The 13,350-nt window shown below is 42.4% G+C and overlaps 1 protein-coding gene across 2 annotated transcripts in view; it reads left to right on the top strand.

The window, feature by feature from the left end:
- Positions 1-13,350, top strand: part of EIF4ENIF1 (eukaryotic translation initiation factor 4E nuclear import factor 1) — a 243,609-nt gene that overhangs the window by 134,506 nt on the left and 95,753 nt on the right. For both annotated transcript variants that reach the window (XM_033955267.1, XM_033955266.1), the window contains 3 exons: positions 2,141-2,214; positions 2,468-2,607; positions 2,778-2,871. In XM_033955267.1, coding sequence (XP_033811158.1) covers positions 2,141-2,214; positions 2,468-2,607; positions 2,778-2,871 — 308 coding nt within the window. The remainder of the gene's footprint in view (positions 1-2,140; positions 2,215-2,467; positions 2,608-2,777; positions 2,872-13,350) is intronic.

The raw sequence follows: 13,350 nt of genomic DNA, 5'->3' as shown, positions 1-13,350 counted from the left end.
AGCGCTTGTCCTTCTCCCCCTTCCTGGACTGGAGATGGGAGGCGGGCCTTCACTGAAAAGGCACCTGGAGTGGAAAGGGCAGAGTTCACGCTTGGTAGCGCACGCCTTGGTAGCGAGCGCCGTGTCCTTACCTCCCTCCCATCACTACCTGCTCGTCTCCTCCGTTAAGCTGAGTCTCCTCCATTGATGCACAACCTCCACAATGCTCCGCCCTCAATCCGGTAAGCATCAGAAGATTGATGAGAGAAATCGCCTGGCAGAAAGGAAAGTAGGGGGGGTTGCATTCACTTCATAAGACACACCCTTATTTCCATCCACTTTTTTTTGGGGGGAAGTGCATTTTATGGAGCGAAAAATATGGTACATATTTTTATTTTAACCAGATTGTGAGTCTTCAAGACAGATAGGGTAGTTTTTCTCAAGTACCGTATTTTTCTGACCATAAGACGTACTTTTTCCACCCCAAAAAAAGGGGGGTCCGTATTATGGACCGAATATACCACATCATCCCTCCTGGTACCTTTTTAAACTGGCGGTGGTCCAGCGTGGTTTCCTGCTGGATGGCTGCCTCTTTGCAGAGTGGTGCACAGCGCCTGGTCCCGCTCGCTGCGATTGGCTGTGATTGGGCAGTTTAATGGCAGTGGCACATATATACCTTCCCCGCCCCTCCAGCATTTGTAATTTTTGCATGCGAGTGCGCCTGCACGCATTGAGGGGGAACCTGCAGTGGCAATGAGCGTGCTGGACAACCAGAAGCTAAAGGTAGCCGACCTGTGGGCTGAGCTCCAGCGCTGGGGCCTAGACTGCCGCGGGCTGAAGGCCGAGTTGACACAGGGGCTGCAGGAAGCATTGGATGCTAAATTGTTAGGGGAGATTCTGGCGAGGAGGAGACAGGACAGGACTAGGTGGAGAGCCAATAGATGATGAGCTGGGCGACAGGAATCGCAGCATGGCGGGAGATGAGGACAATAGAGAGCCGGCATTTCATCTAGAGCAGGGGTGTCAAAGTCCCTCCTCGAGGGCTGTAATCCAGTCAGGTTTTCAGAATTTCCCCAATGAATATGCATGAGATCTATTAGCATACAATGAAAGCAGTATATGCAAATAGATCTCATGCATATTCATTGAAGAAATACTGAAAACTCGACTGGATTGCGGCCCTCGAGGAGGGACTTTGACACCTCTGGTCTAGAGGGAGAAGGCCAGGAGCTGGAGTAGATTGTGGTAGCTCTGAATTCAGAAAAGGGCACAGAGGACAGGGAATAAGAGCATGCCGTAAGGGAGTGTGAGCCAAATGGAGAGACGGGAGAGAGGAAACCAAAGGACTGGACACAATCCCCTGCCATGCTCAAGGCTTGTCTGGCACAACCTCTGGGGAAGCGTGATCCGGGCATAAATGGTGGGCAGGAACCAGAGAACCGGCCCAGAGAGGAGGCACAGTGAGGAAGAAGAAGATGCAGAGGAGGTGAGCATTGTGCTTCGCTCTGCAAAGAGACAGCCATCCAGCAAGAGACCACTTAAAAAAGGTACGGGGGTGCTGGGAGGGGACTGCTGACGGCTTTGGGCTGCAGGCTTCCTAGCACCAGACCACCAGATGCACCTACATGTAAAGGAGGAAAAACCAAGAAGAACAAAATTCTGAACACATTTTTTTTTTCCCTTGGTTTTTCCTCCTCTATAGGTGGATGTGTTTTATGGTACCTAATTTCATTTTAGTTTGATATTCTTAGGTCAGTAAAATCAGAAGCAGTATATCAAATCTTAAATAAACATATCTGATGAGAAGAAAAGACTTCCTCAATTGTAGACATTTTTCAATAAATATTAAGGTTGGCCTGAAACTTTGTCCAAGTTTTTAATTTTGGCCACTATGTGTTTGAGTTTGACACCCCTGACCTATGAGCATTCTTGAAAAAAGGGTTATAGAAGTTGGTGGTCCTTTTTATTTAAACAGACTTAAAAATTCCATATAAATATTATGGCATGCTCCTAAGAAAACAGCTGAGCCCTCATTGTTATAAAAATCTTTTCCATCCAGAAGAGCAGCAGAGATGACGACATTGTCATAAGGATACCTTTATTGTAAAATTTAATCATGAAATTTAATATATGCACGTTTAACTCTCTTTTTTTTCTGTAGGTTTTGCACCTGGCCCTCAGCTCCTTCGAGATCATATTGCTGGCATGCAGAAGCAAAGGCCTGTCCCATCACAGGTTATAATTTGTTTTTCATTCCTATCCTAGTATGCAGCGTTTCACCTTTTAGACCTCTGTAGAAGAGGGGGCTGCTGCACAAAGTGCCAAAGTATTCTGTGTAGTGTTTCTGCTAGAGACATTGTAATGTAAGGTTCACCACTCCTACAAGTCACTTTCAGTGGTTGACATTGGACAGCATACTGAAAGTGGTAGTTTAGTGAATTTAAGAATGGGACTGTTATAACTAGTCTATTTTTTCCCTTCCCCATAGGTTAGTCCCTTTGAGGTTCAGCAGGCTGCATTAGATGGACTCCTCCTGTCACATGAGTTGCCCATTCAGGCAGCAAACTTTTATCAGCCAGATGCTGGCAGTATACCACTAGAGCGAGGCCGAGATGGTTATTTAAACAGGTGAGTCAGAATCTAACATCTGTATGCATTGGTGTTTTATCTTTCTGAAAGTACTAGATGGATAAATATTTGAATTGTCTTTATCCAGTGATACACAGTATCTCGAGGAAGATTAGGGGCACACACAAGACAGCCTCACCATTAATATTGATTTTTGGGTTTCTTCACAGGCCACAGCTGCCACAGAGATTAAATAAATCACCAGGTGCCACTCATAGAGCCAGCGCTGCTTCCCCATCCCATGCTGCCTCCATCACTAGTATGGTTAGTGGAAACTGTGTGGACTGGTAGTATTTGTCATACTTGTTAAAAGGTTTGATGTGCTGTGGCCATATCTAATTTATTTTTTCTTAAATGTTGGTGAAGAGTAACAAATCCTGCTCGTAGCATTTCTTTTAGACAAGAGTAATGCAGGCATACTTTTTATAGTAGACATCTGGTTGGATCTTGTTTGTGGCATTCTCTTATAGCTCAGAGAACCTTTTTTTATTTTTATTTATTTTTATTCTTTATTAATTTTCAAAACTACAACAGTGCAATACAACTAATACAATAAAAGCACATTCATCTTTCTCTTGTTCATAATCACTCATCCACCCAAACAATAATCATTCAGTATAAAACAAACATATATTATCATAAATATCCTACCTTATTCTGAACAATATCTTCTCACCCATCCCAATTATGAATATTCAAAAATCAATTTATGACATAAAGAATCCCACCCTGCCCTGGATATGTACCAAAGTAAAGAACAAACTGACTCAGTCAACAAACAATTACAATGAGGTAACATAGGATGTTAATGGGCCCCATAATAATTTAAATATATTACCATGTTCTAAATTTTCAGCATTTATTCTTTCAAATATATAACTAGAGCAAAGACTTGCCCACCAGAACAAAAAGTTTAAACGATCAGGGTGATCATCCGGATGACTATCTCTGACATTATAAGGAAAAGACGACTTTTATATTGATCTATAAGGGGCTTAATGTGTAAAATTGTACCACAAATGACTGCCTCATACGTTAGAGGAATTGATGATTCTAAAATGTTATTAATTCTACCCCATATTGACTTCCAAAAATTGAGTATCAAAGGACAGTAGAACAACAGATGATCCACTGTCCCAATGTCTAAATGACAGTGTCAGCATCTATTAGATTTATGCAACTTAACTGGGGTCCAAAAAGATCTATGTAACAGAAAAAACCATGTTTGTCTCATAGATGCTGACGCTGTACATTTCATCCTCCAAGTCCAAATTCATGGCCATTGAGATGCAGAAATATACTGCTTTATCTCAATGCTCCAAATGTCCCAAAGACGATTTTTGTTGTTTTTTTATTCAAGAGCTCAGATATTAACCTTTTCCTATCGTGTGTCCCGGATGATGGGACATTCCAAAAAATGTTGTTGCCATCATATGTCCCATGGCATGGGACATACAGTACACCGTCTACCTATTATTTGTCCCATCTATTGGGCCATTGTGTTTACAATAGCCGTAAATGATAACGGTGAATAATACAAACTTTGCTAAAATAATTATGATTGGAACCAGCGTAACTTAAAATGTATCACGATAGGAATAGGTTAATTTATACCAACTGGCAGCCTGATGTCCTAACGTATCTGTCTGGAAGGAAAGGATCTGAAGACTATAGAAATTTTTAAGATTTTGCCAATCGGGGAACCCTTTCTAATGGCCCGCTTCAACTGCAACCATTTATAGTTTTGAAAGTTAGCTATACCATATTTTTGTTGTAATCGTGAAAACTCAAGCATTTTCCCATCTGATGTAACATCATCTAATGTTTGAATCCCTGCTTGCATCCATTGCTTCCAGAAGATCCCAGACTTGCCAATTTGAGTCTTGGAGTTTAACCTCAAGGATTGATAAGTAGATTTTTCTACTGGAACCTCTGTCAATTTATTAATAAAATTCAAAGTTTTCCAGGTGTCTAATAAAATACTATTGTCCTTAACCCATCTGGGCAACTTGATACTCAACACATGAAACAGTTGCATCGGGACATCAATTTCCTTTCTAAGTATAACCAATCCGGGAGATTTTCCATGAGCTCAGGGAGGATACAATACATACCTGACACATTATATAGGCTTGGTGGTACTTATAAAAGTTGGAAAATTTACCCCACCTGCTGCAATTGGTTTTTGTAATGATACTAAAGAAATTCGAGCAGTTTTACCCAGGCAAATAAATTTAGTGAGAATACTATTTAATTTTTAAAGGGTCCCTGAGCATGCACAAATGCTCTTGTGCTAATGAACATTGCACTATTCCCCCCCCACCACCAAAAAAAAAACCAACCAACAGTTGTTTGTGCACAATTAGGTTGTCTTCTTTAGTCGTACCTGATTTGGTTTTTCTTTTCTGTGGGAAAATCACCCTTCTCTCCTGAGCAAGTAACAATATCCATAGGAGCTGAGCAAATGATTAATTCTGACCAAGGGGTACTACCAACATGTCAGCTGACAGTTTTTAAAAAAGAAAGTGAAAACTTCTTCCAAACTGGGCACATTGGTGCTGTGAACAAGGCTGCCCTGTGAAGGGGACAGTGCTGTGAACAAGGCTGCCCTGTGAACTTCAATAAGATAAGTTGCTCAACATTTCATATTCTGCTCTTTTCACTGGTTTTCAGCATTATATCTGCTTAATTTCTCTTCTCCTCCCTGTTTCTTACTTTAAAAAAAACAAAAAAGCACAAAAAAATAAACCCTTCTCTTTCCTCTGTTAAATCTTATTTCCTCTTCATAGGAATAAGGGTAAGACTTATAGTCCCACCATATATAGACACTCAAATAATCAGGACTACTCAAATCAAGTCACTTCACAACCAATCAAGATGACCTTTATTCTATGCAATCACTGTGGTGCTTTCATTCCAAGACATACTATTTGGAGGCTTAAGGCTTGCCCCATCTGTTTTCAACTTGCTAGTATTAAGGAGGAGCTCTGCAAACTTAAACAGGAATTGAATACAATTAAAGCAGCTTTCATCACTCCACAAAATCATACCAACTTACCACCTCTACCTCAAAGAATAAAACAGCCCAGGAATAAATGGGTCACAGTAGGCTCAGGAAGAATGCGACATGTAACACAGAAACATCCACCTTCACAAATATTACCTCTACAGAATTCCTTCACTCCACTAGTGCACTGCGATACTCAAGAAAACAGAAGGGAGGTGGGACTGGAACCAATGAAGGTAACTCAAGAGAGCAAGCACACCCTAAGCACAAATAAAAAGGCCAAAATCAGAAAACTATTACTGTTGGGAGATTCCATCATCAGAGGCATTAACCTTGGAACACAAGGTGAGGAGACCAAAATAGTGAAATGTCTTCCAGGATCCTCAGCTACCAGGAGTTCCAGGCAAATACAGACTATAATTAAGGAAGAAACTAAGGATTTTAACACTGATGTTGTTATCCATCTGGGAACAAATGACCTGGCCAACAACTCCACACTTGCAGCACAGAAAGCTTTTCGGGAGCTTGGTGAGGGCGTGAAACCTTTTGTAAAGACTTTAGCTTTTTCTGAAATACTGCCTGCATATGGAAAGGGAGAGCAAAGAGTGAAAAACACAGAGGACTTTAATAGATGGCTCAAAGCCTGGTGTCATCAAGAAGGCTTCAGATACATAGGAGGATGGGGAAATACATGGAAGGACAAGAAGCTATATTGCACTGATGGGCTACATATTACTACAGCAGGAAAAAGAAACCTTGCAGAGAAATTTAGACAATATTTTTCTAGGCATTTAAACTAGAAGGTGGGGGTGGTGTATGTACGAAGGATAATTATAGAGACCACCCCTGGCAAAAGAAAAGATGTGATAGTAGTAAAGACTGCAACATAAGCAATATCACCAACTCATTTCTTAGTATTGCAACGGAAAGTGAAACGAAACAAAAATCCATACGAAAAAGGAGATTATCGCTGAAAAATAGCTGGAAAGCGATGACCACAAATGCTCGCAGTCTAAGCAACAAAGTTCATGATCTGCAAGCCCTGATGTTAGAGGCAGATCTAGATATTGTCGCTATCACAGAGACATGGTTCAGTGAATAACATGGATGGGATGCAAACATACCGGGATATAATCTTTTTAGGAAGGACAGAGATGGTCAAAAAGGTGGAGGAGTAGCTCTCTATGTAAAGATCAATATCCAAGCGACCGAAATGCAAGGGACCTGGGGAGAGGAAGAAACGATATGGATTGCTCTGAAAAGAGAAGATGGAACTTCTATCTATGTGGGTGTAGTCTACAGACCTCCTACTCAATTGCAGCAAATTGATAAGGATCTGATTGTGGATATCCAAAAGTTTGGAAGGAAAGAGAAGGTTCTGCTGTTGGGAGATTTCAACCTGCCGGATGCGGACTGGAATGTTCGTCTGCAGAATCGGAAAGAAGTAGGGAGATTGTGGATGCCTTTCAAGAGGCTCTGCTCAGACAAATGGTGATGGAACCCACAAGGGAAAAAGCGATATTGGATCTGGTCCTCACAAATGGAGAGAGTATCTCTAATGTTCGAGTGGGTGCTCACCTAGGAAGTAGCGATCATCAAACGGTTTGGTTTGATATAACGGCTAAAGTGTAGAGCGGCCGCACGATACTTAAAGTCCTAGATTTCAAACGTATGGACTTTAATGCAATGGGAGAGTACCTGAAGAAAGAGCTGTTAGGATGGGAGGACATAAGAGAAGTGGAAAGACAGTGGTCTAAGCTGAAAGGAGCGATAAAAATGGCTACAGACCTTTATGTGAAGAAAATCAATAAAAACAAGAGAAAGGAAACTGATATGGTTCTCCAACCTAGTGGCTGAGAAAATAAAGGCGAAAGAGTTGGCGGTCGTGAAATATAAAAAAAAACCAAGAAGAGGAGAGCAGAAAGGACTATAGGGTGAAACTGAAAGAAGCCAAGAGAGAGAGACGTCTGGCGAAAGCACAGGCGGAAGAGCAAATGGCTAAAAATGTAAAAAAGGGAGACAAAAATTTTTTCAGATATATTAGTGAAAGGAGGAAGATGAAAAATGGAATTGCTAGGCTAAAAGATGCTGGGAACCAATATGTGGAAAGTGATGAGGAGAAAGCGAATGTGCTAAACAAATACTTCTGTTCTGTGTTCACAGAAGAAAATCCTGGAGAAGGACCGAGATTGTCTAGCAAAGTTACACGAGAAAATGGAGTAGATTCTGCGCTGTTCACGGAGGAGGGTGTTTATGAGCAACTTGAAAAACTGAAGGTGGACAAAGCGATGGGACCAGGCGGGATCCATCCCAGGATACTAAGGGAGCTCGGAGAGGTTCTGGCGAGTCCTATTAAAGACTTGTTCAACAAATCTCTGGAGACGGGAGTGATTCCTGGGGATTGGAGGAGAGCGGATGTGGTCCCTATTCATAAAAGTAGTCACAGGGATGAAGCAGGAAACTACAGGCCGGTGAGCCTCACTTCAGTTGTTGGAAAAATAATGGAAGTTTTGCTGAAAGAAAGGATAGTGTACTTCCTTGAATCTAATGGGTTACAGGATCCGAGGCAACATGGCTTTACAAAAGGTAAGTCGTGCCAAACGAACCTGATTGAATTTTTTGATTGGGTGACCAGAGAGATGGATCGAGGACATTTGCTAGATGTAATTTACTTGGATTTCAGCAAAGCCTTTGATACAGTTCCTCATAGGAGGCTGTTGAACAAACTTGAAGGGCTGAAGTTAGGACCCAAAGTGGTGAACTGGGTCAGAAACTGGCTGTCGGACAGATGCCAGAGGGTGGTGGTTAATGGAAGTCGCTCAAAGGAAGGAAAGGTGAGTAGTGGAGTCCCTCAGGGATCAGTGCTGGGGCCAATCCTGTTCAATATGTTTGTGAGTGACATTGCTGAAGGGTTAGAAGGAAAAGTGTGCCTTTTTGCAGATGATACCAAGATTTGTAACAGAGTAGACACCGAAGAGGGAGTGGAAAATATGAAAAAGGATCTGCAAAAGTTAGAGGAATGGTCTAATGCCTGGCAACTAAAATTCAATGCAAAGAAATGCAGAGTAATGCATTTGGGGATTAATAATAGGAAGGAACCGTATATGCTGGGAGGAGAGAAGCTGATATGCACGGACGGGGAGAGGGACCTTGGGGTGATAGTGTCCAAAGATCTAAAGGTGATAAAACAGTGTGACAAGGCAGTGGCTGCTGCCAGAAGGATGCTCTGCTGTATAGAGAGAAGCATAGTCAGTAGAAGGAAGAAGGTGTTGATGCCCTTGTACAGGTCATTGGTAAGGCCCCACTTGGAGTATTGTGTTCAATTTTGGAGACCGTATCTGACGAAGGACGTAAGAAGACTTGAGGCGGTCCAGAGGAGGGCGACGAAAATGATAGGAGGCTTGCGCCAGAAGACGTATAAGGAGAGACTGGAAGCCCTGAATATGTATACCCTAGAGGAAAGGAGAGACGGGGGATATATGATTCAGACGTTCAAATACTTGAAGGGTATTAACGTAGAACAAAATCTTTTTCAGAGAAAGGAAAATGGTAAAACCAGAGGACATAATTTGAGGTTGAGGGGTGGTAGATTCAAAGGCAATGTTAGGAAATTCTACTTTACGGAGAGGGTGGTGGATGCCTGGAATGCGCTCCCGAGAGAGGTGGTGGAGAGTAAAACTGTGACTGAGTTCAAAGAAGCGTGGGATGAACACAAAGGATCTAACATAGTAACATAGTAGATGACGGCAGATAAAGACCCAAATGGTTCATTCAGTCTGCCCAACCTGATTCAATTTAAATTTTTTAATTTTTTTTCTTAGCTATTTCTGGGCAAGAATCCAAAGCTTTACCCGGTACTGTGCTTGGATTCCAACTGCCGAAATCTCTGTTAAGACTTACTCCAGCCCATCTACACCCTCCCAGCCATTGAAGCCCTCCCCAGCTCATCCTCCACCAAATGGCCATACACAGACACAGATCGTGCAAGTCTGCCCAGTACTGGCCTAGTTCAATATTTAATATTATTTTCTGATTCTAAATCTTCTGTGTTCATCCTACGCTTCTTTGAACTCAGTCACAGTTTTACTCTCCACCACCTCTCTCGGGGAGCGCATTCCAGGCATCCACTACCCTCTCCGTAAAGTAGAATTTCCTAAAATTGCCCCTGAATCTACCACCCCTCAACCTCAAATTATGTCCTCTGGTTTTACCATTTTACCATTTTCCTTTCTCTGGAAAAGATTTTGTTCTACGTCAATACCCTTCAAGTATTTGAACGTCTGAATCATATCTCCCCTGTATCTCCTTTCCTCTAGGTATACATATTCAGGGCTTCCAGTCTCTCCTCATACGTCTTCTGGCGCAAGCCTCCTATCATTTTTGTCGCCCTCCTCTGGACCGCCTCAAGTCTTCTTACGTCCTTCGCCAGATACGGTCTCCAAAACTGAACACAATACACCAAGTGGGGCCTTACCAATGATCTGTACAGGGGCATCAACACCTTCTTCCTTCTATTGACTACGCCTCTCTTTATACAGCCTGGCATCCTTCTGGCAGCAGCCACTGCCTTGTCACATTGTTTTTTCGCCTTTAGATCTTCGGACACTATCACCCCAAGGTCCCTCTCCCCATCCGTGCATATCAGCTTCTCTCCTCCCAGCATATACAGTTCCTTCCTATTATTAGTATCATAACATAGTAGATGACGGCAGATAAAGACCCGAATGGTCCATCCAGTCTGCCCAACCTGATTCAATTTAAATTTTTTAATTTTTTCTTCTTAGCTATTTCTGGGCAAGAATTCAAATCTTTACCCTGTACTGTGCTTGGTTTCCAACTGCCGAAATCTCTCTTAAGACTTACTCTTGCCCATCTACACCCTCCCAGCCATTGAAGCCCTCCCCAGCCCATCCTCCACCAAACGGCCATATACAGACACAGACCGTGCAAGTCTGTCCAGTACTGGCCTTAGTTCAATATTTAATCTTATTTTTTGATTCTAGATCCTTTGTGTTCATCCCACGCTTCTTTGAACTCAGTCACAGTTTTACTCTCCATCACCTCTCTCGGGAGCGCATTCCAGGCATCCACCACCCTCTCCGTAAAGTATAATTTCCTAACATTGCCTTTGAATCTACCACCCCTCAATCTCAAATTATGTCCTCTGGTTTTACCATTTTCCTTTCTCTGAAAAAGATTTTGTTCTACGTTAATATCCTTCAAGTATTTGAACGTCTGAATCGTATCTCCCCTGTCTCTCCTTTCCTCTAGGGTATACATATTCAGGGCTTCCAGTCTCTCCTCATACGTCTTCTGGCGCAAGCCTCCTATCATTTTCGTCGCCCTCCTCTGGACCGCCTCAAGTCTTCTTACGTCCTTCGCCAGATACGGTCTCCAAAATTGAACACAATACTCCAAGTGGGGCCTTACGAATGACTTGTACAGGGGCATCAACACCTTCTTCCTTCTACTGACTATGCTTCTCTCTATACAGCCCAGCATCCTTCTGGCAGCAGCCACTGCCTTGTCACACTGTTTATCACCTTTAGATCTTCGGACACTATCGCCCCAAGGTCCCTCTCCCCGTCCGTGCATATCAGCTTCTCTCCTCCCAGCATATACGGTTCCTTCCTATTATTAATCCCCAAATGCATTACTCTGCATTTCTTTGCATTGAATTTTAGTTGCCAGGCATTAGACCATTCCTCTAACTTTTGCAGATCCATTTTCATATTTTCTACTCCCTCTTCGGTGTCTACTCTGTTACAAATCTTGGTATCATCTGCAAAAAGGCACACTTTTCCTTCTATCCCTTCAGCAAATCAGAAAATAAGATTAAATAAAGAACTAAGGCCAGTACTAGGCAGACTTGCACGGTCTGTGTCTGTATATGGCCGTTTGGTGGAGGATGGGCTGGGGAGGGCTTCAATGGCTGGGAAGGTGTAGATGGGATGGAGTAAGTCTTAACAGAGATTTCGGCAGTTGGAACCCAAGCACAGTACAGGGTAAAGCTTTGGATTCTTGCCCAGAAATAGCTAAGAAGAAAAAATTTAAATTGAATCAGGTTGGGCAGACTGGATGGACCATTCAGATCTTTATCTGCCGTCATCTACTATGTTACTATGTAAAATAAATGTTAGTAGAGGCTCAGCTTCCTCACTGCCTCACTTTTTAACTCTTCACCTCCCACTGAGGGAAAAAGTTTATCAAGTTAGTTTCAACTGAGTCAGTAGAGCCCCTTGAGATCAATAGGGAAGCAAATGTGCTGCTGTCAATTTTTTTGCTTGTTTAGAGTTGTGCATATCTTTTCAGCCACAGGAACATTATTTCCAGGCAACTGCACTGCCATTGTCATCTTCCATACAGAGTAAAGCTTTTCTACCTTTTTTTTCTCAGTTTTCTCAGGGACATTTCTAGAGGCCAACCAAAATTGAAATTTATTGCCTGATTTTGGCTGAAACCAAAAAACTAAAGATTCTGTAGATTTGAACCAGTGAGACCCCCTAGAGATTTAGAGCTTGCAGTCGGTAGACCTCTGTTAAACTTGCAGGAGATTTACTGCCACATCCAGGAACTGCAAGCTCAAGGTGGCAACTGGAAGAGCCATTTTAACAAGGACTTCAACAAGTCTGACACATTTAGGTTCTCAAGTCAATACAGATGTAATTAAATATCCTCTGAGACAGGAACTTTGTCAGTGTAAAAATGCCCCATGATTATCAGCTTTTTATGCTTACCAAAACTGTGCACAAGTAGCAAGAGAAAATAGCGTTGATGTTTCCTGTTTTTGTGTTCAGTTATAAAACTGATTTAAGTACAAGCATGATATAGATTTTCTGAAATGGAGTAAAGGAGTCTAGACACAAGTCTACACTGCAAACATTATATTAGCCTGATGCACAATCCGAAATAAAAATGCACTTGGGTAGACTATGGCCTAGATTCACTAACCTTCCCGATCCTGTCCAATCCGTGGCAGGCTGACTGATCCACAAGACATCCTCATGCAAATGGGGGCGCACAGATGGTCTGCACACACTATCTGCGCAAGGATGAGCTGTAAACTCTTTTTTTTTTTACTACAGAGCTGAAAACTTTATAGTTTTGCGAGCCCATGGTTTTAACCCGTGGTTTTAAAGCGGGGCTGCACTGCGGCATGTTCTGGAACTTAATAGAACATACCGTAGTGCAGCCCCGCTTTAAACCCATTGGTTAGAACCATGGAGTCGGGGCAGCAAGAGCAGGGTGGCAGAGAGCAGGGTTTTTGCACAAGCGACTGGTCCTCAGCAGTCGCTTCTTCTTGATTGGCCATTCCAGTCGGTGTTCCTGAATTTTGTTTAATGAATCGAGGCCCTTTCTACTTTGCACGTCGTTTCCCCTCATTTGCATGATTGGGAGGTTGATTGTCCACGAGGTTAGTGAATCGGGTTGGAGGAAAATCAGGTCGGTACATGATTGCAAGTACAATCGATGGTCTTACTGAATCTCTAGCCCTATTTCTTCTGAAAATACAATCGAGAGGGATTGGGACTTGTGTATTGCCTTTTTGTAATTAACACAACCACACTCAAAGCAGTTTACATTTATATAGGTACTTTGTACCCAGGACAATGGAAGAATTAAGTGACTTGCCCAAGGTCACAAAGAGCAGCCCTGGAATTCAATACCACAACCTCTGGGTGCAGAGACAGCAGTTCTATCACTAGGCAATACATTTCTCAAATTTTCTAATATAT

Source organism: Geotrypetes seraphini, chromosome 8 (genome assembly GCF_902459505.1).
Source record: "Geotrypetes seraphini chromosome 8, aGeoSer1.1, whole genome shotgun sequence".
In the NCBI taxonomy this organism is placed as follows: Eukaryota; Metazoa; Chordata; class Amphibia; order Gymnophiona; family Dermophiidae; genus Geotrypetes; species Geotrypetes seraphini.
Note: the sequence above shows the minus strand (reverse complement) of the source record. Positions and strands in the feature narration are given on the sequence as shown.